Source organism: Brienomyrus brachyistius, chromosome 16 (assembly GCF_023856365.1).
Source record: "Brienomyrus brachyistius isolate T26 chromosome 16, BBRACH_0.4, whole genome shotgun sequence".
Lineage (NCBI taxonomy): Eukaryota > Metazoa > Chordata > Actinopteri > Osteoglossiformes > Mormyridae > Brienomyrus > Brienomyrus brachyistius.
The window spans coordinates 14,119,489-14,140,788 of record NC_064548.1 but is presented as its reverse complement, the minus strand read 5'-3'; the positions used below and the strand labels follow the sequence as shown (position 1 = coordinate 14,140,788).

General features: G+C 42.3%; 1 protein-coding gene across 14 annotated transcripts in view; it reads left to right on the top strand.

Moving 5' to 3' along the window:
• LOC125709747 (syntaxin-binding protein 5-like) overlaps window positions 1–21,300 on the top strand; it is a 113,803-nt gene that overhangs the window by 30,808 nt on the left and 61,695 nt on the right. For all 14 annotated transcript variants that reach the window (XM_048978513.1, XM_048978499.1, XM_048978501.1 and 11 more), the window contains exon 3: window positions 19,271–19,352. In XM_048978513.1, coding sequence (XP_048834470.1) covers window positions 19,271–19,352 — 82 coding nt within the window. The remainder of the gene's footprint in view (window positions 1–19,270; window positions 19,353–21,300) is intronic.

Genomic DNA, 21,300 nt, shown 5'->3' with positions numbered 1-21,300 from the left:
GGTTTATTTATGGGAATAAACCAACCCCTCCCCCAAGCCACGGTACTTCAGTGTGTGGGTACTGCTTGGTGCCTCTCATATCATTCCATAGGACAGGGTTTCCCAGCACGGGCCTTGGGGACCCCCAGACAGTCCGTGTTTTTCATTCCTCCCATCTCCCTGCCATTCAGTCCATATTTCTGCTCCCTCCCATCTCCCTGCCATTCAGTCCATATTTCTGCTCCCTCTCAGCTCCCAGAAAAGTCGTGGATTGTCTGAAGATCCCCGAGGACCTGGTTGGGAAACATTGCTTTAGGGAGGGAATGGAGATCTTTGGAGATCAATGAGTGCACTGCGCAATACCCGCTAGACTAAAACATGATAACTGATTTATGCTGGCTGTTCATTTTTCTGCTTCTGACTGAGTGTGTCTGAATTTCAGATTCCATCTTGGCTGAATTCAGGATTTCAGTTGGCTGGTTATTCACAGTAAATGGTTTTACAAAGGGAATGTGCTACGTACTGTACAAAGGCATGATTCTGTCATGGCAATGCCAATAAAAATTATGGAGAATCAAATTGAAGTCTTTGTTTAAATTTATAAAATGAAATTTAAATTTTGAGGTGATGTTTTTTGTGTGATTATGTCAACACAGCTTTTAAAAATCACTTTTATTGGTTCCTCTTTGATTCATGCACTTTCAGTGGAGGCAGGCTGTTTGATAACAGTTAGCTTGCATCAGGATTTGGGGAGTTTGTGTACCTGACAGCGTGGGGCTTACACTGAGTCTGTATACATGACAGTGTGGAGATTACACTGCGCCAGTTTGCATGGCAGTGTGGAGATTACACTGAGTCTGTACAGTGCATGTCAGTCTGAAGGTTACACTGAGTCTCCATGCACAATAGTGTGGAGATTACACCGACTCTGCAAGACAATGTGGAGATTGTGGAGACACTGAGTCTGCACGACAGTTTAGAGATTAGATAGGTGTAAATTGTGGAGGGATGGGGATAGTGTATGTCATGTGTGCATGACATTGTAGAGATTACACTGAGTCTGAGTGCTTGACAGTGTAGAGATTACACTAAATCTGAGTGCTTGACAGTGTAGAGATTAGATGAGTGTAAATTTTGGAGGGATGGGGATAGTGCATGTCATGTGTGCATGACAGTGTAGAGATTACACTGAGTCTGAGTGCTTGACAGTGTAGAGTTTACACTGAGTCTGAGTGCTTGACAGTGTAGAGATTACACTGAGTCTGAGTGCTTGACAATGTAGAGATTACACTGAGTCTGAGTGCTTGACATTGTAGAGATTACACTGAGTCTGAGTGCTTGACAGTGTAGAGATTACACTGAGTCTGAGTGCTTGACAGTGTAGAGATTACACTGAATCTGAGTGCTTGACAATGTAGAGATTACACTGAGTCTGAGTGCTTGACAGTGTAGAGATTACACTGAGTCTGAGTGCTTGACAGTGTAGAGATTACACTGAGTCTGAGTGCTTGACAGTGTAGAGATTACACTGAGTCTGAGTGCTTGACAATGTAGAGATTACACTGAGTCTGAGTGCTTGACAGTATAGAGATTACACTGAGTCTGAGTGCTTGACATTGTAGAGATTACACTGAGTCTGAGTGCTTGACAGTGTAGAGATTACACTGAGTCTGAGTGCTTGACAATGTAGAGATTACACTGAGTCTGAGTGCTTGACAGTGTAGAGATTACACTGAGTCTGAGTGCTTGACAGTGTAGAGATTACACTGAGTCTGAGTGCTTGACAGTGTAGAGATTACACTGAGGCTGAGTGCTTGACAGTGTAGAGATTACACTGAGTCTGAGTGCTTGACAGTGTAGAGATTACACTGAGTCTGAGTGCTTGACAGTGTAGAGATTACACTGAGTCTGAGTGCTTGACAGTGTAGAGATTACACTGAGTCTGAGTGCTTGACAGTGTAGAGATTACACTGAGTCTATGCACAGCCTAAAGTTTGCTTTTTGTGTCCATTGACTTGTCTCTCTGGGTATTTGCACTCATCTATGTATATTTATCTATTGATTTGTCTGTTTGATTATTTCATTACTTGTTTAGTACCTTACTGATATGCAAAGAATGATATCAGTTTTACTTATTTGTAGTTTGTATTCAGCTGTGGAGGTTATACACCTCGTTTACTTTACTGTTTAAGGAACAGGAAATCAGTGCACTTTCTTTACAGAGAAAGTTGCCCTACCTTTGAAACTGAGCCATTTATTCATTTTATTGCATCTGCTCACACATTGAGTGTAGAGATCTTGTACAATGTGCATTAGATGGACATACAGTATGCTCAGAGCACAGCAATATTTCTATAATGAATAGTAAAAAATAAGATAAAAACAATATCACGTTAATTAAATGCGTGGTGGTTCTTTAAATTAGACTTACTGAAATAGCTCTTTATTCTTCACTTTTGCTAACAAAATAAAACCCCGATTCCACAAAAGTTGGGATGCTGTGTGAAATGTAAATAAAAACAGAATGTGATGATTTACGAATCATACAAACCCACATTTAATTGAAAATAGAACAAAGACAAGACATAACATGTTGAAACTGAGAAATTTTATTATGCTCAATTTCAATTTGAAATTTTGAAAAAGGGACAGGGGCGACAGAAGACCGGGGACGTCGTGTAATGCTAAACAAAACAGCTGCTTCCATATCTCACAAATAATTAGGTTCATTGGCAACAGGTCAGTAAGATGAGTGGGTATAAAAACAGACTCCCGGAGAGGCGGAGTCTCTCTGCAGTGAAGATGGGGAGAAGTTCACCGCTCTGAAAGACTGAGTGGACAAATAGTGCAACAAATTAAGAATAATGTTCTGTAATACTGCAAAGAATTTGGGAATTTCATCATCTGCAGTACATAATTTCATTAGACGAGTCAGAGAATCCAGAGAATATTGCTGTCTTTGTTCTATTTGTAATTAAATATTGGTTTATATGATTTGCAAATCATTGCATTCGGCTTTTATTTACATTTTACACGGCGACCCAACTTTTTTGGAAATGTGGTTGTATGTCTCATTAGTTACCTCCCAGAGTGCAGAGACATACAAAGATACTAATTGGCATCTCTAAAGTGCTCATTGTCTATGTGTGTGTGTGTGTGTGTGTGTGTGTGTGTGTGTGTGTGTGTGTGTGTGTGTGTGTGGTCCAGGTATACATTACATTTTGGGGACCAAATGTCCCCACAATGTGATAAAAATCTGTTACTTTCACATTGTGGGAACCACTTTTTCAGTCTGTGACTGCAATCGAAAAACTAAAAATACCAAAAGTTTTGTATTTTGTTTGGTTACTTATGGTTAAGGTTTGGGCTGGGTGGGGGTTAAGGTCGTCATGTTGGGATTAGGGTAGGATTTTTTTCATAGAAATGAATGGAGAGTCCCCACAAAGACATGAGTACAGGTATCTCTCTCTCTCTCTCTCTCTCTCTCTCTCTCTCTCTCCGTGTCTCTCTGTCTCGTGTGTGTGTGCGTGATATGGAATGGCATCCTGTCCAGAGTGTACCCCAGCCTTGTCTCCTGAGACCCTGATGAGGTAAGTGGTTAGAAGATTGAGGGATGGATTAAGTTTGATTAATTGATTCAACAAGAGTAAAAGCACTCACCTTGAGCACAAGATGGTTTCTCAGGCCATGGATTGAGTGTGCAGTGATTCGATGGCGGTTGCCATGTCGGAGTGGACCATTGTGTCCTGGCCGACAATGGATCTCCTGCAGAACCTGAGCAGGGCACCGGCTGGGAAGAGTGTGACCTGCAGAGCAGAGAAACTCTCCGCTTTGTGCATCCCGGCGTGCAAATGAAAAGACAAACTGAGATGGGTTGGGGAAAAAAATAAGATGTTCGCTTGAATGCTAAATGTGATACAGGCATGTGGTAACAGTATAGCACATCGAATCTATTCCACATGGAGGTTTATGTGGCTGTTTGTTTTTGTCCGGGGGCGGGGCTGGCGGGGGGGGGAGGGTGTCTGCCCTCTCCTTATCTATCTCCCCAGGCTGAGCGATGACGGCGGGCTCCTGACCTCTGACCTAAAATGTCTGTGAAGGCCATGGGCTTTACTGAGTCAAGCTCAAGCACAATTTCGCCACATCCTGAGATACAACTCATTCCGTCTGCCCTCCCCCACTGCACCCCCAGTCCAAAGTATAGAAATCACAGAGATTAATAGCGCAAGGAGAATCTTTTATGCCTTAGATCATAATAAATCGACACACCCAGTACATCTGCAGTTCTTCATTTCCCTTACCTTCGTTTGATTAACATTAGACAACAGCTGTTGCTTTAATTTGTTTTTAGCACAATTTATACATTTCCTTTCCTTTATCATATTTTTTTTTTTAATTTGGTTACATTTGCTTATCTCCTTCCTGTCTTTTTAGGAAGGTCATTATATTAGTGTATTAGTCTGGCCCCAAGCCAGGCCAATCACTCATGCCAGCCATAACTGACACAGTCTCGTAACAGAACAGAGGAAGCAGAGGACTTAATTATGTTCACAAGTGAATTTGCCGCCCCGGTAGGGCGTATGGACAAGTACGGCCCTACAAGCTCCTCAGCCATTTGTCAAGCAAGACGTTAAATTATGCAGCATCGTATTACGCACCCCTCCATTTCCGAGTGAAGCATATCCGTTGTCCCTCTCTTTTTTTCCTGTCTTGAACTCTGACCTGAATTTCACATACACGTTGCCCGATATTGGGCCAAGCAGGAGTTTGAAGGCTGCAAAGCATGTTTCATGCACTCAGCGAGACGACCGTTCAGTTGTCGGCTCCTGACCTGTCGCTGTGACGGCTGACCTCGCAGCAATGTGAGATGATGCCTGGATTCGGAGGGTTTGACATCAGAGAGACGAGCAGCCTCGCTTGTCTTTGATCAGAAAAGAGCTGGAATTAACATCCTCTGCCTTCTTTTGAATTCCATTGCTCTGTGTGTGGTAGAAAAGGAGCTTATTGTGACTTTACTGTATATTCTGACTTTATGATTATAGTATAGAGCAGTGTTTCTCATAGCTGTACTCAGGAACCACCAGACAGATCATGTATTTGGTCTCTCCCAGGTAATCGATAACACAGAATTCCTGGTTCAGATTTATTGGGAGCTGGGAGGGAGCAAAAAAGTGGACTGTGTGGGGGGCCCCAAGGACCGAGTTCAGAAACACTGGTATAGAGTACTTTGATTCCTAATTGAAACAGTTTTGCAGACCCGTTTAGCTATTAATTCTGACAAACTGTTACCTTGGACCCACCACCACCAGCCCATTTTGTAATTTTACATATTCATGGGCCCCTATAAAGAATGGGTCCCCTGAATCTGTCAGGATATTCATTCCCGAACTGTGTGCCTGTTGAGGACCGAAGGTGTCATGTTTAAATTCCAAGTGGGGTGTTGCAGTTATTTGCAAGAACGGGATTATGTTATAAAGTTTGTTTGTCTACCTTTAGTCTTTATTTACCTTCAGACGATGCCCTGACCTTCTCTAGTGAGTGTGTCCAGCATGTTGTGCCCGTTGAATATCCGTTCATCTCTTCCTGTTGATTTTCATTCCCCCCGCCTTGTCATTTAATTCTTCAACCCCATCGTTTATCAGAACTCCGTTTGATCTGGTTCCAATTAACGGAAGCGTGGCGAGCCAATGCAGTTCTGCTCCGGCCTATTACACACGACCTGTCCTCTCTCCGAATTTTTAATCAGGTGCCTTTTTTTTTTGCACTGCACAGACTTAATATAGGATACATTTATTTCCAGTTTAACAATGAAGCATTAATTGCTTAATCAGTAATAAGGGAGCGAAAAGAACTGGTTCTAAATGACACGACTCTGAAGTTGCACGTGCATTTCAAACGCTTGTGTCTTGTCCTGCATAAATTACTGAAATCAAAAGGCACAATGGAAAAAAATAAAGGGATTTATACCAGTATCCTACCTCCTTTATGCAGATATTGCCCTTTGCTGTAATTGTTTTCCTTTCATGTGCAATACAAATTCATGCGTGAAAGACAGGCGGAAAACGCGCATGCTGGCGGACACACTTTGGTGTGATTAGTCGTATTACAACAACACACCTGATTCAAGGCCTGTCTGCCGTTAACATTAGGGTCAAAAACGCAGATTATGGTCAGATTTTGTCATTCACAACTAAAGAAAGACTAAAGTTTCTGTAACCTCTTAACGTTTCCTTTTAAATTAGTACTGTAGATGTTTTTGTCCAACGTGACGTGTCAGCTGCACCATTCACGTTATGTCTGCGCTCCGTACACGGGCAAGGCCAGCAATCACGCTAGATGTGCACCATGCCTGAGTCTGACTAATCAAGCTCTGGCACATTTCAGCACGGTTAAGCGTACGGCTCCCGGGCACGGTAGGGAATGGTCACACTGGAATACGAACTAGACTTTGGGGGTCAAACAGACCCAGGCATGGTATGGGTCAGCTAGTGTGAGTACACCCTAAGTGGATGGCAGAATGCAAATATACAACTGTCAAGGCACTGACTAGGCGTCAGTGCAGCTAGGCTGAGCTTCCAATTAATGCCTGGTTATGAGCGTAAGCAGTATTCAGGCTTGCCAGCTCTCACGCGCCTGCCGTGACACTCACACTGTTAGACTCACGCTCATGCAAGAAATCGATATTCCATTATAAACCTAAAATTAGCCACATCAAAAGCATTGGGGCAAACCCCATAGACTATTTGCTAAGCAATAAAACTGTTACATACATGCTAATACGTGTGCAAACTTGTAGCAAATTGAAAATCCGGCTTTAGCCAGCCAGCTGAGCAAAGTTGGATACTCTGAGTATTGGAGCAGGAATTACGCAGCGTCTTTTCTGAACAGAGCGAAAATCTAATAAGACAACAGGCAAATGGGCAGGAAGTACAGCACTAAGAAATCCAGGGTCGAGTCAGAGTGCTGCCAGGCTAATGGTGTCATGTTGTTGATATTAATAGGCACATGTTTGGTCCCAGGTCATCCTGCATCATCTGGAAGGTGTCTTCAGGTTATAACTCATATCTCCTTATTCAAACATGTACATCATCCTATCAGATGTGATACCTGATACTGATCATACAGTGTATGAACTGCCCAAGCTCCAAATTTCAAATATTTTTGCAGATTACGATAATGACGCGTAAAAAAAAATACGCTGAAATATTAGTTAGGGAAGTTTGCGATAAAGAGAACTGCATGCATAAGTAATGAATGCCCTTGAGCTGATGTATTCTTTGTGAAGAGTGGACTTATGCCTGTTTGCAGTATTTACTATGCGCTTCTTTGGCGTCAGACTGCTTGGATGTGGATTGTAATGAGCCCTGGCCTAATCTCGAGAGGCCGTCCTTTATCTGCCTACAATGGTGAATTATAAGTCATTGTTTGCTTTGAACTTCCCGGTTAAAATGCGGCTAAGGGCCACGCTTTGTGTTTTTGCTCAGCTAGTTGTGGCATATTTATCTCCTCCTGAAATATTAATGTACTTGTTTCAGCTGTACCTCAAAGAGATGCAGTTTTTTTTTTGTAGGCTCAAAAGCACAAATGGCATTTTCAATATTAATGATAACTTTACTCTTTATAGAGAGGTGAGATATTAAAAAAAAAAAAATAGAGGAAAACAACTGAGTACTTGGTTTGATTATGTTGTGGTTGCATTAGCCCCTGGGTACAGAAATGTATCCTAATGATGTTTTTACCTTAAGACCACGGCGCAGGGACAACATGCCGGCACCGCGGTGAGTGCTGCTGCTTCACGTTGCTGGTTTGGGTCTCTTGAAGTTAGCAAACTGTCCGTGTGTGTGATGTGTGAGAGTTTATCCCTACAGTACTCTGAATAGGACAAGTGGATAAAGAAAATGGATGGATGGACAGGTAGATGGATGGGCTATGTTATATTATTGTGATGCTACTTTCCTTTATGTTATATTACTGGGATTTTATTCACTTAAGGGTTAAATATACATAGTTCTCTAGACTACTGGAAGTTGTACGGCACAAAAAAATAAGCAGTGGGCTGTTTTTAGAACCCGGGTGGCTCAGTGGGTTATAATGTTGCGCAACAGTGCCGGAGTTGTGGGTTTGATTCTGTCCTTGGTTCAGTGTTTTTGAAGTTTGCTTGTTTGTTTGGGCTTCCTCTGTACACTCCAGGGTCCTCCGGTCCAGAGACACGCGGCTTAGATATCTCTAAAACGTCTTTTGTGTGTGTGCCCTGTGATGTATCCATGTGCTTGCTGGAGATAGGCTCCAGGGGGGACACAGGCCTCCTTGTGGTGAGTGATTACAGAAGATGGCAGCATGACGTTTCAGGCACGCTTGCCTTACTCTCTCTCCCAACTTCATGCCTCTGGTAAAACACTCTGCCATGCCTCTTAACACAGTCCTTGGATGTTGGGTCCTCATCTCGACCTAAAAAAACTGTGCCTTCATTCCAAAGGGGCTCAGTTATGGACCGGCTCCCCCTGAAGTTTGTGACATATCAGGACAGCAACAGCGCAAAGTCCCGGAAGATTGCATGTGAAATACGGCTGAGGTTTGCGGAGATCGCCGGCCGTTGTTCTCGTTCTCAGTCTGGACATGCCTGCTCGTGTGACGTGGCCCCGTGCGGACGGCATTCATCTCCATTTAAATAAGAGCAGGAATGTCATCATTCAGCTGCCAGGTCAGATCAGCTGGAAGGTTACTCGCGCCAGATTAGGCCATTAATTCAGCCATAGGCCAACCAGGCGGCAAATGGGTTTAGAATAAATTTGGTAGCAAAGACACACCACTGATATCACATTTATTGGGGTTATTGTTTAACGTGAGATGCCACATGAAGTCTGACCAGGTATATTTCTATAAGTACAGGATGATCAAAGCCAAACCTTTATTATCATGATTATAAAGGCGTGTGTATTATAGATAGAAGTAATCAAAAAATAAATCATACCCAACCGATCAGATAAACTACAAACCTATCATGAAATCACACTGAACACAGCATTTAAGTAAAAGGACAAAAGCTACTGCCATCGGTACGTCAGCTGGGGGTGTTTGTCTGATACATGTGTAGAGATTCACTAAAGGAGAGGAGGGAGTCAGTTTGGATGGATCCGGGCTGCTAATACGGACTCAGATTCCATTCTGGAGGAGGTGCTACATGCAGACACGCTGGTATCTTTTGGCGCCCTTTTGAGAAGGTAGCTCCACGCTTATCCGTAAGGCCTGGACAAGTAACAACATCAAACAGCAAACAGCAGCAGTACATGCAGCTTCCTCTGTCTTATATAGATTCCCGTGAATTTCCCCAATACATCGTTTCTGTGCCAGTTAGTATGTGCAATGAGGACGGGTGGAGAGAGGAGATATGCGTCACGCAGAGCAGGGCTAAATTAATTCAGAGAAACTCTCCATGAGGCTGACGCAGCTTCTCACAGCTGATTTAACGCTGCTGAGTTTCAGTGAGCTGCACCTCATGTTGCCGTCTATTTCTGGGGAAAATGAAAAGAAAGAAAGATGTTTTTAAGGCGGTAGCATGTCGCTAATGTCACTAAAATAAAATCTTTCGCGTATTGTCTCTACAGATAAGGGAAATTATGACAAAACAAGATTCAAGAAAAAGGAAGTTCTACTTTTTTCCGGATTTATTAGACAACTGAATACAGAGGTGTCTATCAGAAAGTATTTGATGTTCACATTTAAGGCCTTCTGATTACTTGTCGGGTGAGTTTGATCTGCCATGTTCCATTGAGTACAAAACCTGCCTCGTTAGTGGGGAAACATTCTTAAGAGCAACTGATGGTCTGTGTTTGCAGTCAGATGCAGCCTCTTAGACAAACGTCTGAATGATCACTCAGCAGCCCAGGAGCCTCAACGGCCCATCTGAAGAAACACATTTCCAGGCATTTTGTCCCGTTCCTCACCACAATGAAGACTAAGTTCTTGCAGTCTTTAAAAGCAAACCATTCCCTCCAGTTTTCTGTGGATGCATATGTCCAGAGCTGGTCAGTGGGCTAATGACTGCTATATATTTAACACGATAATCCATTTTGACGGTTTTAAAAATGTGTCATGAAAAGAGCTGGCATGTATATGTGGTTTGTTCTGCTGAACAAGGAAATAAAAGTACAAGGATGTGCTTATTAGTGATGAAAAGCAAATCAATATTGTAGACAGAGAATGATCAATGAATGTATGTTGCGGGGATTGTGCTTTACGTTTGCATGCAACATGAGAGGCACCTGCCAGAAACGCCAACTGTAGATTCACTGGCTAGTCAGCTCAGTGAAGATGAGCAGAACTTTCCGAAAATGCTCAGCTCTGCAGTTTGGTGATTTCTTTTATAATTCATCTTGCCTTGATTGCCCAGTGGTCATGTGACGTGTCACCTCAACGGACTGAAAAAAAAAGATTAAAGATGTCAACCACAGTAAATTCAGTCTTGAATGATAGGGTGACTCAAAACAGATATGGTCACCTGACTCTTCCTCACAAATGGCCACGCCTCTCTCTGAACTTTCAATAGACTTACATTTAGTGGTTAGAATCAAGTTAACCTTGTGACCCTGAACAGGAGAGGTTAGAGGATGGATGGAGTGAGAATGGCACAAGCTATGCTTAAAGATATATTTAGATAATAAAAAAAAAAACGGTGATTTTAAATTGCCTGTAAAACAGGCTGGGATTTTAATGCAGGTCAGCAGTGATTCCCTTTATCTCTGCATTAGACCTCTGCTTTCCTGGATATATGCTTCTGCAAACCAGGACCATCTGCCGGACACACACAGACGCACACACACCATTTGGCTTTGTTTTGTGCTCTCTGAGGATCTCCCTCGTCCTCAAGCTGAAGGTTGCTGCTCTCCCAGGAGGTGCCCTGCTGTACCAAGACACTTTACCTTAACAGCTGCAGTAAAATTTATACCTGAATGAGTCAGTGAAATAGTTGCTTTGCACAGGTCTGCTGCCCTGAAAGATTAATGGAAAAGAGTGAGAGAAGAAGGAAACAAGAAAGTGTTTTTGTTCACTTCTTCTTATATTCTCTCCATTTCTTCTTCCTGTTTTTCTGCCTCTTCATCTCTTTCTGTAACTCTGTGGTCTTTCTACTCACTCAGCCAGCTCCCCACATCCATCGATCTTTCGTTTATTTTATTCACGTGGTAATTAAATAATTAGTTTCAAAATTACATAGATTGACAGTGCCTCTATCAGAGTGATCCGCTGGTGATAAATAATTCAGTACTACGTATGGTAAGACTAAACAATGCATTCTCTCTCTCACTCGCTCTCTCTCTCTCTCTCTCTCTCTCTCTCTCTCACACACACACACACACACACACACACACACACAGTCACATGATCAACATAATTTAAATAACTACATACAAAGAACTCCTGGAATATATTGCTGTGAGGATATGAATTGCAGCACAGAAAAAAATCTGACATACATATTTGTATTTTTATTTTATTTTTTTCATTGCAGTCACACATTTTTTTAAATTAAATTTCCCGTTTCCCTGATAAAATGCTTCACATGACATCAAAGTCGTGGGTTTTTTATTTTGGAGATTTTTGGTCACCATTATGTAATATATAAATATTGCGACAAACTGAATAGTATTTATTCTTTTTCAGCATTGCATTTGGGGTTTATTTTAATTTATTTCCCTGTATTTTCCTGGATGTTTTTTCTCATGTCATGCACTTCTATCGCACTCCCCAATGGAATATGTAATTTAGAAATGTGATCTATCGATTTAAGCTTTTCATTCAATTAAGGTAAATATGTAAACATGTGTGAATGCCCCAGTTTGTCCAAAATGGGGTTTGAAATTCCTTTTTTTGTACTCTCTGTTTCCCTCTCTGGCTTTCCATTCCATCTCATCTGCTCCCAAAGATTCCAAGCTGCCGTTAACGGCAGGTGAAAAACTTGTCAGGGAGCAGAGACTTTGCGTGGTCTATGGAGATGGGTGTTGGTTCACGCCCCTTTCCCAAGTCATCTCTTATTCTTATCGCATCAGCAGGCAGCGAAAGCAGGAGAACAGCTTTGTAATCACTGCCGTGAGATTGGAGACCATTCCCATGGTCTCCTAGGTTTCCTGCAGGGGAGAAAAATAAACTTTGGCAATATGATGTAGTTCATTGGGATCAAAATTTCATACAAGTATGGTGGGTAAGCAAAGGTGGAGAAGGGGTAAATTCTCTCTCCATTTGTGCACGACCACAGTCATTTCATTTAATTTGTGTGTCTTTATTACTGAGCTACAAGCCTGCGGTCAGTGGGGAAAAAAAATCCTTTTTAATGGGATTTTCAATAATTGCCCCTCTTCCAGTGTAGATGGCACTGTGCCCTGTTTGGAAAACTTGAGACCCACACTGAAGACACTTACAGATAATATAATGTGATATATGAGTCATTCTTATTCCGAACAGCTCAATTACAGCAACTGGATCTGTATAGTTAGTTCATTGAACGGATTCAGTAAAGATTTCAAGAATTAAACTTGAAAGCATTAAAAATAGCTAACAATGTCAGAGCACAATAACAACAGACTTAATTGGTCGTGTTTTTCATGGTCAAAAATTTGTTTATCACACTTCAGATATTTTCCTGCCCCCTTTGACTGGACATGCCTGCGCTTGTAAATTAATGCGAGGTCTGGCTTTGCACCTCGTGTGACTGAGCACTAATCCATAACCACTCAGTGCTTAATTTGTGTACTCTGACATCATACTGTAAAGTCCATGATGATGTCATACACACAAATCAGTGTTTACGAATGAGAATTACTTAAAAATGTGGTATTATCCAGAGGCATTGTTGTGCTTATTTTAAGGAAGCCTTAGCCCTTATGAAGTGTTTTTAGACCCCCAAATAAATGTGTATTTATTGGCTTAAGTCTTGAATAGCTTATTGTATTGTATATACAGTAAGTTTACCATTCCCCACCCCAGTAATGACTCTCTATCTAATCATTTCTAACTATGCCCCTGGTATTATCTATCGAAACCTGTTCCTTAAATCAAACTTTTCATCAACTTGCACTTTTCTTGCACCTTTTTGCAGTCCTTCTCATTAACATTAGCATCCACAAATGCTGCTCCTCTCCTCGCTATCTCTGCTTGTTCTCATTAGCATTAGCATCCGTAAATGCTCCTCCTCTCCTTGTTGTCACTGCTTGTTCTCGTTAGCATTAGCATCCACAAATGCTGCTCTGATTTTCGCTATCTCTGCTTGTTCTCATTAGCATTAGCATCCGTAAATGCTGCTCTGATTTTCGCTATCTCTGTTTGTTCTCATTAGCATTAGCATCCACAAAGGCTGATCCTCTCCTCGCTATCTCTGTTTGTTCTCATTAGCATTAGAATCCACATAGGCTGCTCCTCTCCTCGTTATCTCTGTTTGTTCTCATTAGCATTAGAATCCACATAGGCTGCTCCTCTCCTCGCTGTCTCTGTTTGTTCTCATTAGCATTAGAATCCACAAACGCTACTCCTCTCCTCGCTGTCTCTGCTTGTTCTCATTAGCATTAGCATCCACAAATTCTGCTCCTCTCCTCGCTATGTCTGTTTGTTCTCATTAGCCTTAGCTTCCAGAAACACTGCTCCTCTCCTTGCTATCTCTGCTTGTTCTCATTAGCATTAGCATCCACAAATGCTGCTCCCCTTTCTGCTATCTCTGCTTGTTCTCATTAGCATTAGCATCCATAAATGCTGCTCCCCTTTCTGCTATCTCTGTTTGTTCTCATTAGCATTAGCATCCACAAATGCTGCTCCCGTTTCTGCTATCTCTGCTTGTTCTCATTAGCATTAGCATCCACAAATGCTGCTCCCCTTTCTGCTATCTCTGTTTGTTCTCATTAGCATTAGCATCCATAAATGCTGCTCCCCTTTCTGCTATCTCTGCTTGTTCTCATTAGCATTAGCATCCACAAATGCTGCTCCCCTTTCTGCTATCTCTGTTTGTTCTCATTAGCATTAGCATCCACAAATGCTGCTCCCCTTTCTGCTATCTCTGTTTGTTCTCATTAGCATTAGCATCCATAAATGCTGCTCCCCTTTCTGCTATCTCTGTTTGTTCTCATTAGCATTAGAATCCACAAATGCTGCTCCTCTCCTCGCTGTCTCTGCTTGTTCTCATTAGCATTAGCATCCACAAATTCTGCTCCTCTCCTCGCTATGTCTGTTTGTTCTCATTAGCCTTAGCTTCCAGAAACACTGCTCCTCTCCTTGCTATCTCTGCTTGTTCTCATTAGCATTAGCATCCACAAATGCTGCTCCCCTTTCTGCTATCTCTGCTTGTTCTCATTAGCATTAGCATCCATAAATGCTGCTCCCCTTTCTGCTGTCTCTGTTTGTTCTCATTAGCATTAGAATCCACAAACGCTACTCCTCTCCTCGCTGTCTCTGCTTGTTCTCATTAGCATTAGCATCCACAAATTCTGCTCCTCTCCTCGCTATGTCTGTTTGTTCTCATTAGCCTTAGCTTCCAGAAACATTGCTCCTCTCCTTACTATCTCTGCTTGTTCTCATTAGCATTAGCATCCACAAATGCTGCTCCCCTTTCTGCTATCTCTGCTTGTTCTCATTAGCATTAGCATCCATAAATGCTGCTCCCCTTTCTGCTATCTCTGTTTGTTCTCATTAGCATTAGCATCCACAAATGCTGCTCCCCTTTCAGCTTTCTCTGTTTGTTCTCATTAGCATTAGCATCCACAAATGCTGCTCCTCTCCTTGCTGTCTCTGCTTGTTCTTCTGTCACTTTCATATTTCATATCTAGTCTGCTTGGGTTCCGACAGCTCGTTTGCTTTGCCAAAAGAATTCAAAATATTACTCTTTTATGTCTTTTAAACATTCCCTTTTAATTATTTTTGCTATAGTGCCCTGCAATGGGTTGGTGCCTCATCCTGGGTTGTTCCCTGCCTAGTGCCCGTAGCCCCTAGGAAAGGCTCAGGACCCCCCCCCCCCCCCCCCCCCCCCCCCCCACGATCCTGAATAGGACAAGCGGTTACAGATAATGGATGGATGGATATTTTGCTGTAACAACCTGGCATGTAACCTCATCTATTTTAGTGGTGAAAAACTGGATTTTTCTACACATGTATATGGTAGCTTTTCTCTTTCAAATCAAAAGGGAGATTAGCGAAATATATTAATTTGCGTGCGGTGGCAGATGTCAAAAATCTTTATTTCATTTTGTATTCATGCCAAAGTTTTACTCAAATTAATTTTAAGTTCAGTTATATTGGGTGTAGCGTATGAGGTGGCAGAGCATACCTGAGAGAGAGCAGACTGCTCTGTGCCAGAGGCTCCGGAGCTGAGCTGCGGCACAAATTAAGCTCTGCCGCCGCCCCCGAGGAATCGCAGGGTATCTTGAAGGTGGCTGGCAAGATTCATGGTGAAATAATGAAGATGCGAGGAGAGGCAGTGTACCATTAAAATATCTGTGTTTTGCTCATCCTCCTAAGGGGAGAATCCAAAGTTATGCTACTTAGCAAGATAATTAAACCAAGGACAATCGACAGCAGAAAAAGCATCATGGACAATTAAACTTTCATTTCGAATGTAAGTCGATGGACGCCCCAAACTCCTCTTGCCCCAAGGCTTGCCTCAGAGGGTCAAAAGCTCCCTGATAACACCACTTGAGCATGCCTGATTCGTGGCACTATTAACATCCTCCGTTCTTCACAGAATAGACAGCAGATGATATGAGAGTTTTAAATCATGTCAAATAAAAGGCACAATTGTTGCCGAAGAAAAAGTAGAGCAATTGAAGTCTGGTGTCTGGAAATCTGGTTTGGCTGCTAATGCGCTACATGTAAGCTTGCATTCTGTGGATAAGCCATGGTCCGCAAGCCTGGCGGGGGGGTCAATCACAGTTCCCAGCCCTCCTCGGCACTCGTCAGCAGACGCCATCCCCTCCCCATGGCGAGGGTACAATGGGGCTCTCTCTGACATCCTGGAGAGCTTATTTAAGTGGCTCTATCCTCCCCAGCTGTCACTGTTCTTCAAATCAGGACCTCCTGAGTTCACTTTTTGTTCCCACTCTGTACCCAGAGGAGGTCATGACAACTGGAATGGAAAAAAAAACACATGCAGGTGTAAGTGTTTGTAGGGTGGCATGGGGCTCAGTGGGCAGTGCTGTGATCTCATATCTCTGAGGGTTTTGGGTATGAGTCCCGCTGTGGTTCACTGTGAGAAGTCTACCTGTTCTGCCTGTGCTTTTTTAAAGTTACTCTCCTCTGCTTTCTACTCTTGGTAACTTCCCCATACTTTATACTCTTGGTTACTCCCCAAAACTTTATACTCCTGGTTACTCCTCTATACTTTATACTCCTGGTTACTCCTCTATACTTCATACTCCTGGTTACTCTGCTATACTTTTACAGTGCAAGATACATAATGCAGGTGGATTGTGTCTCAGTATTGTGTGTGAATGTGTTGTACTATGATGGACTAGCATCCCATCCTGGGTGTCCCCTGCCTCCTGTCCTGTATGAAAGGTCTCAATGACTCAGGAGATGTGATTATGGAAAACGGATAGCAGTCTTCTGCCTCCACATGTTTCATTAAGATTTCCTTGGCGGTATACATTGCAATTTAATCAGAAATTGCTAAAATCAAGCAAGCGCACCTGCCTGCCGAGCAGGGATGTGGATTTAAAAACATCCATTTTAGGGTACTGCTTTGCCTTCATAGATCTGGTTTTCATTGGGCTGTTCTGACCTGACCTAATTTGTGCTTCTTCCATTGATTCCATGCCACTCAAGTGTGTCATTACAAGAAAAGCAAGGAAATATTGTATGTAGTCTTCTCTCTTTTTAACTTTTTTACATTTTTTTTTGCATCACTGCCACTTTTAATCGTTCATATATGGCATAGAATTAAAAAAAGAAAATGAAAAAATTGACCAAAAAAAATGGGAAAAAACCGTACAAGGTAAACTATGATGCTAAATTGTGGGTTCTGCAATTTGCATATTCTGCTGCAATAAAGACTGTAACTGGAAATGCAGTTAAAAGTGTAAATTAATATTTGATTAGTCATATTCATTCTTTTCTATTCTATCATTTGTTATGAGAGATTCATGGCAGTTAATCTAACGGGGCATACATGCATATTTAATATAAAGGCGCAAGGGCTTTTACAAAATTGTTAGGACCAGAAAAGTACTTAAAACCTTTGCTTTGATGATCCTAAATTAATTTACGGTTCGAAAATTAAGGCACCACAGAATTATTCAAAAGACCTCTGTCTATATGCTGTATAGGTATTCTCATTCATCTCATCTCATTTTCAAGCATCCATCTCTGTGAAATGTCCTGGGTCAGGTTGTAAATTTAATGCAGAGCTTTAAAAAGTCGGAAAAAAAAATTATGGAGGTGGAAGGGTACACGGAAAGTGCCTAAATGTCCCCATAAACACAGTCTTCATGAAGACATTGTATGCTTTTGGTTTACGTTCTGGACATTATTATATTTGATGCATTTCCACCATAGATTATCTTCAAATTGACCCTGTCAGAAATATCATAGCAAGATTACCAAATGGATGAGAGTTCTTAGGGTTGCGCTGACATCACCGATATGCTTTCTATCAGAACACTCTTGCACCAAAAATCAAGTTCGCTGATCCAAATATTTATACAATAAACAAGGTTTTTTTTCACTTCAGTGTTCCTAAAATGTACAATAATATACTTAAGCCCGCTCCCTCGCCTGATTTTCTGGTTATGTAACTGGTTATATATTGCAGGCTTATTTTTTCTTACTTTGCTTCATACTGTAATACTGCCGGATATTGAGAGAAATCGCATAATGTACCTGCTGTCTCATGATATAAATGTTCCTTCCATGGAGTCTGGTGGTTTAAGCGTTTTGCTTAGCAGTGAGGAGTGTGCGGGATCCGGGTGTAATCAGAAATCGACGTCTCAGAGCCGGTGGTGCTCACTCTGGTTCGGTATTACATGTCCTATTGCAGCTGGTTTTAGTACTAAAGAATACCTGAGTCTTAATGCGTAAGTCCTTTTATTACTCAGTTATGTTATTCTGTGTGTCTAGTGAGTTGTAAAGATTAGTTATTTTTTAAAAATGACAGTCTAAGACCTTCTGTAATCCCTCTGAATGGAATTAGGCAAACACTGCACATTACTTTTCAACAGCGCCGTGAGATGGGATGCAATAATCGTCATATTTTAATGGCTAATCCTGAGACTGGTACATGCCCTATACTGTGACTGGTATCCCAGAGGCAGGCATGTGATGGATTCTCCCGAGGCAATTTTCAGTGATATTGCTAATATGTTTATATGTCCGTGAATTTAATCAATGAAAACATCATTGAAACTGCGTGATGTAAATGCATATTTGCTTGCAAGTAAAAGATTGTGGAAACAAAAGTTTTCTGTGTGAATTCAGGTACACCACGTCATGGCTGGACGGCATGACCGCACGCTTTTCGTATGACTGACCATTTCTGTGCCTGATAAGTTGGCCTTTTTCATTTCTTAAGGGTCTGCTAACTTGGGAGGAGAATGACCATCATTTTTATCTGTGTGAATCCCCAAGGACGCTTTCGAGCAGCTGCTTAAAAGTACGGCTGACATAGAATTGTCTTTTACAATGAAAAAAGTTGATCTTAAGCCGTCTGACAATTGGGGGATTTTTTTGTGTGTGTCTCACACTCCTAGTGACTCACGGCGGCTTTAAATAGACATTATGGGTCTCTAAGCTGTGACCCACAAGCCCTTACTTCTGCTCTGTGGCATTCGGGGGATTGAATTCCAAACATCTTCTGCCTTTTTCTACAGTGCTTTTTTTCCCCAAACTGGGTTGCCCTGTGAATGGACCTGTATTTAGAAGTATGAGAAAGCTGTTTCATGCTAGAGTAGATTATAAAAGGGGTCTGGATTAATCGAATGGCTGCTTAATGTGATTCCTGCAAGCTCTGGGAACCATTTGATTTCCAAGTCAAAGCATGTCAGTTTACCTATTTAATGGTACATTAACCATGTTACCTTAAAATTAACAGAAGCTGTCAGTGGTGGTAATTATGTGACATTGGTTTGGGCCATTTGATTTGACTTTATGCATGTTGATTTAAAAATATATAACCAAAATGCATGGGTGGATTATTTCGTATAATAAATAATGTTTTTTTTTGAGTATTGAGTTTTTAATCTGTGGTGTGTTATTAAGCTTATTATTGCCCCAACGTGGTGGTGTTTGAGACTTTTGTCTGACCTCCTTGACTTGATGACATCATCAGATTGGGACGACCAGGCGTGGACTGCTACTGCCAGCATGACAGCGGAGCTGCTGTCCTTCAGCTACAGTTCCTCATCAATGAGGTAGGGGGCGCCTCGCGTTCTTTGCCATTATGAACGAGTGGGAGAGTCTTGTCACGGGAGTGTCATTTTGCATGTCACATCGCCTCATCTGGACTAGCTGACTGATGAGCCCTTAAGGTTGGATGTGTTGCACATGGTGAAGCTTCTACATGGAGGCTCATTTGTAGATGCCGATGTAAGTTTGCACCAGTGCCAGCTGTTACCTGGCAGATTAATGCCTCCCAGCCTTCTGGTATCACTGACTAATGACCGGACTATGTGTGTAGCTGTTCTGCGCTATTTTACTGCAGCATACGTTATCTCAGGTCATAAAACACACACGTGGCTTCCTGCTAACCACATCTGCTAGGCCTTGCTGTCATTGTCATGCAGATGTGCGGCTGTGCAGCAACAAATCAGCGCCCCAAAACACCCGTCGGGACCAGGGTGCAATGTACCCGTCTCCCGCTCCCTATGCCTCACATGGAAATGAGCTGGAGCCGCCTGACTCGCGGTTCTTGCTCAGCGTCAGCAGGCACAGGGTAAGGGTACACTTAGTAGTAAGGGAGATCGCGCTACCTAATCTGTATTTGCGAAGGTCCAGTGGCGCAGGAGCAACCACAACAACGACAACTGCAGTTACAGCAAAATGCGCAACTATTATACATTAGCAACTATTATTGAATCGCGCAATAATAATAATGATGTCAATCTTACCACCAACAACAAATAATTACTCTAAATTCATCTTATAAGCAGGGATGGACATAACTGGTACGCAAGTACGCATTCACCTTTAAGAACGATACGTGCGAAAACAAAATATAATGTATTTTAATCTTTATATGCTAACTCATAACTTCATTTGCGGTATACGGGTTAAAATGCAAGGTATTTTCTTGTCATGGCAGCGCAGATGCACATAAAATAAGTACGAATTTGCGATTTTACAAACAATCGGTTGTCGCGCGTATCGTTCTCAAAGGTGAATGCGGATTTGCGTACCAGTTATGTCCATCCCTGCTTATAACACATTTTCCACTGAAATAATGGAAATATGCTGATGATGGTACAGGATTGACGGTTATTCTGGTTATTTTCAATTTTTCAGTTAAACCTGGAATGGCTTTAGTTAGAATATTCAGATGCGCTATCCTTCGGCTCTCGTGAGTGGCGATGTTCCAACAGTCGTTGCATTTCATCCCACATCAATGTGGACTTTAACATGAGATAAACAGGCCCAGCGAAGGCAGAAATGGACTGCTGCACCGCCGGCAACCATCTCCCAGAATGCACTGCTCTCCTCATTTTCCAGATTGCCGTAGGTCAAAAGCCATAACATTCCATGCGACCCCCACGGTTCGAATGTGTTTAATTTTGCTCAGTCCTTTTCTTTATGGATATAACACGCATGTATGAATTTATTTATTTATACTTTTATTTTCCATGTAGGCCAGCGTATGATAGCACCCCGTGCTTAGTTTCTCGTTGCATGGCGATGCCTTGCAGTAATCAGTGATACATCCGTCTGTCCTCCACGCACCATGCCCTCCCCAGCATCCTTTTATCTACAGCTTGATATGTCAGGCCGAACCTGGGGCAGGCGGTGCTGGTCAGGCTTAGAGATAATGCACCCGGTGATATACACTGTGTCAGCTGGGGCCCGCCGGTGACCCCACAGCATCACTTATTTCCTCTTCGATTCCCCTGTCGGCGTATCTGATGGACGCCATCAGAATGCTTAAGAAAATAAGCAGCCCTTGCAGGACGTGAAGGTTCTTCCGCAAATGACAGAGCAGATTACGGTCATTGTACTGGTAGAGGGTGCGATGAAGCTTCTGGCTTTCCCTGTCCCAGCTCCCTTGGAGACGCACACACACTTGGACAGAGTGGAGAGCAGAGCTTGGGGTCAGAGTGTTAGGTCAACCAATTATTCTGCACCCCTGCAGCAGTGGGGCTTAAGGGCCAG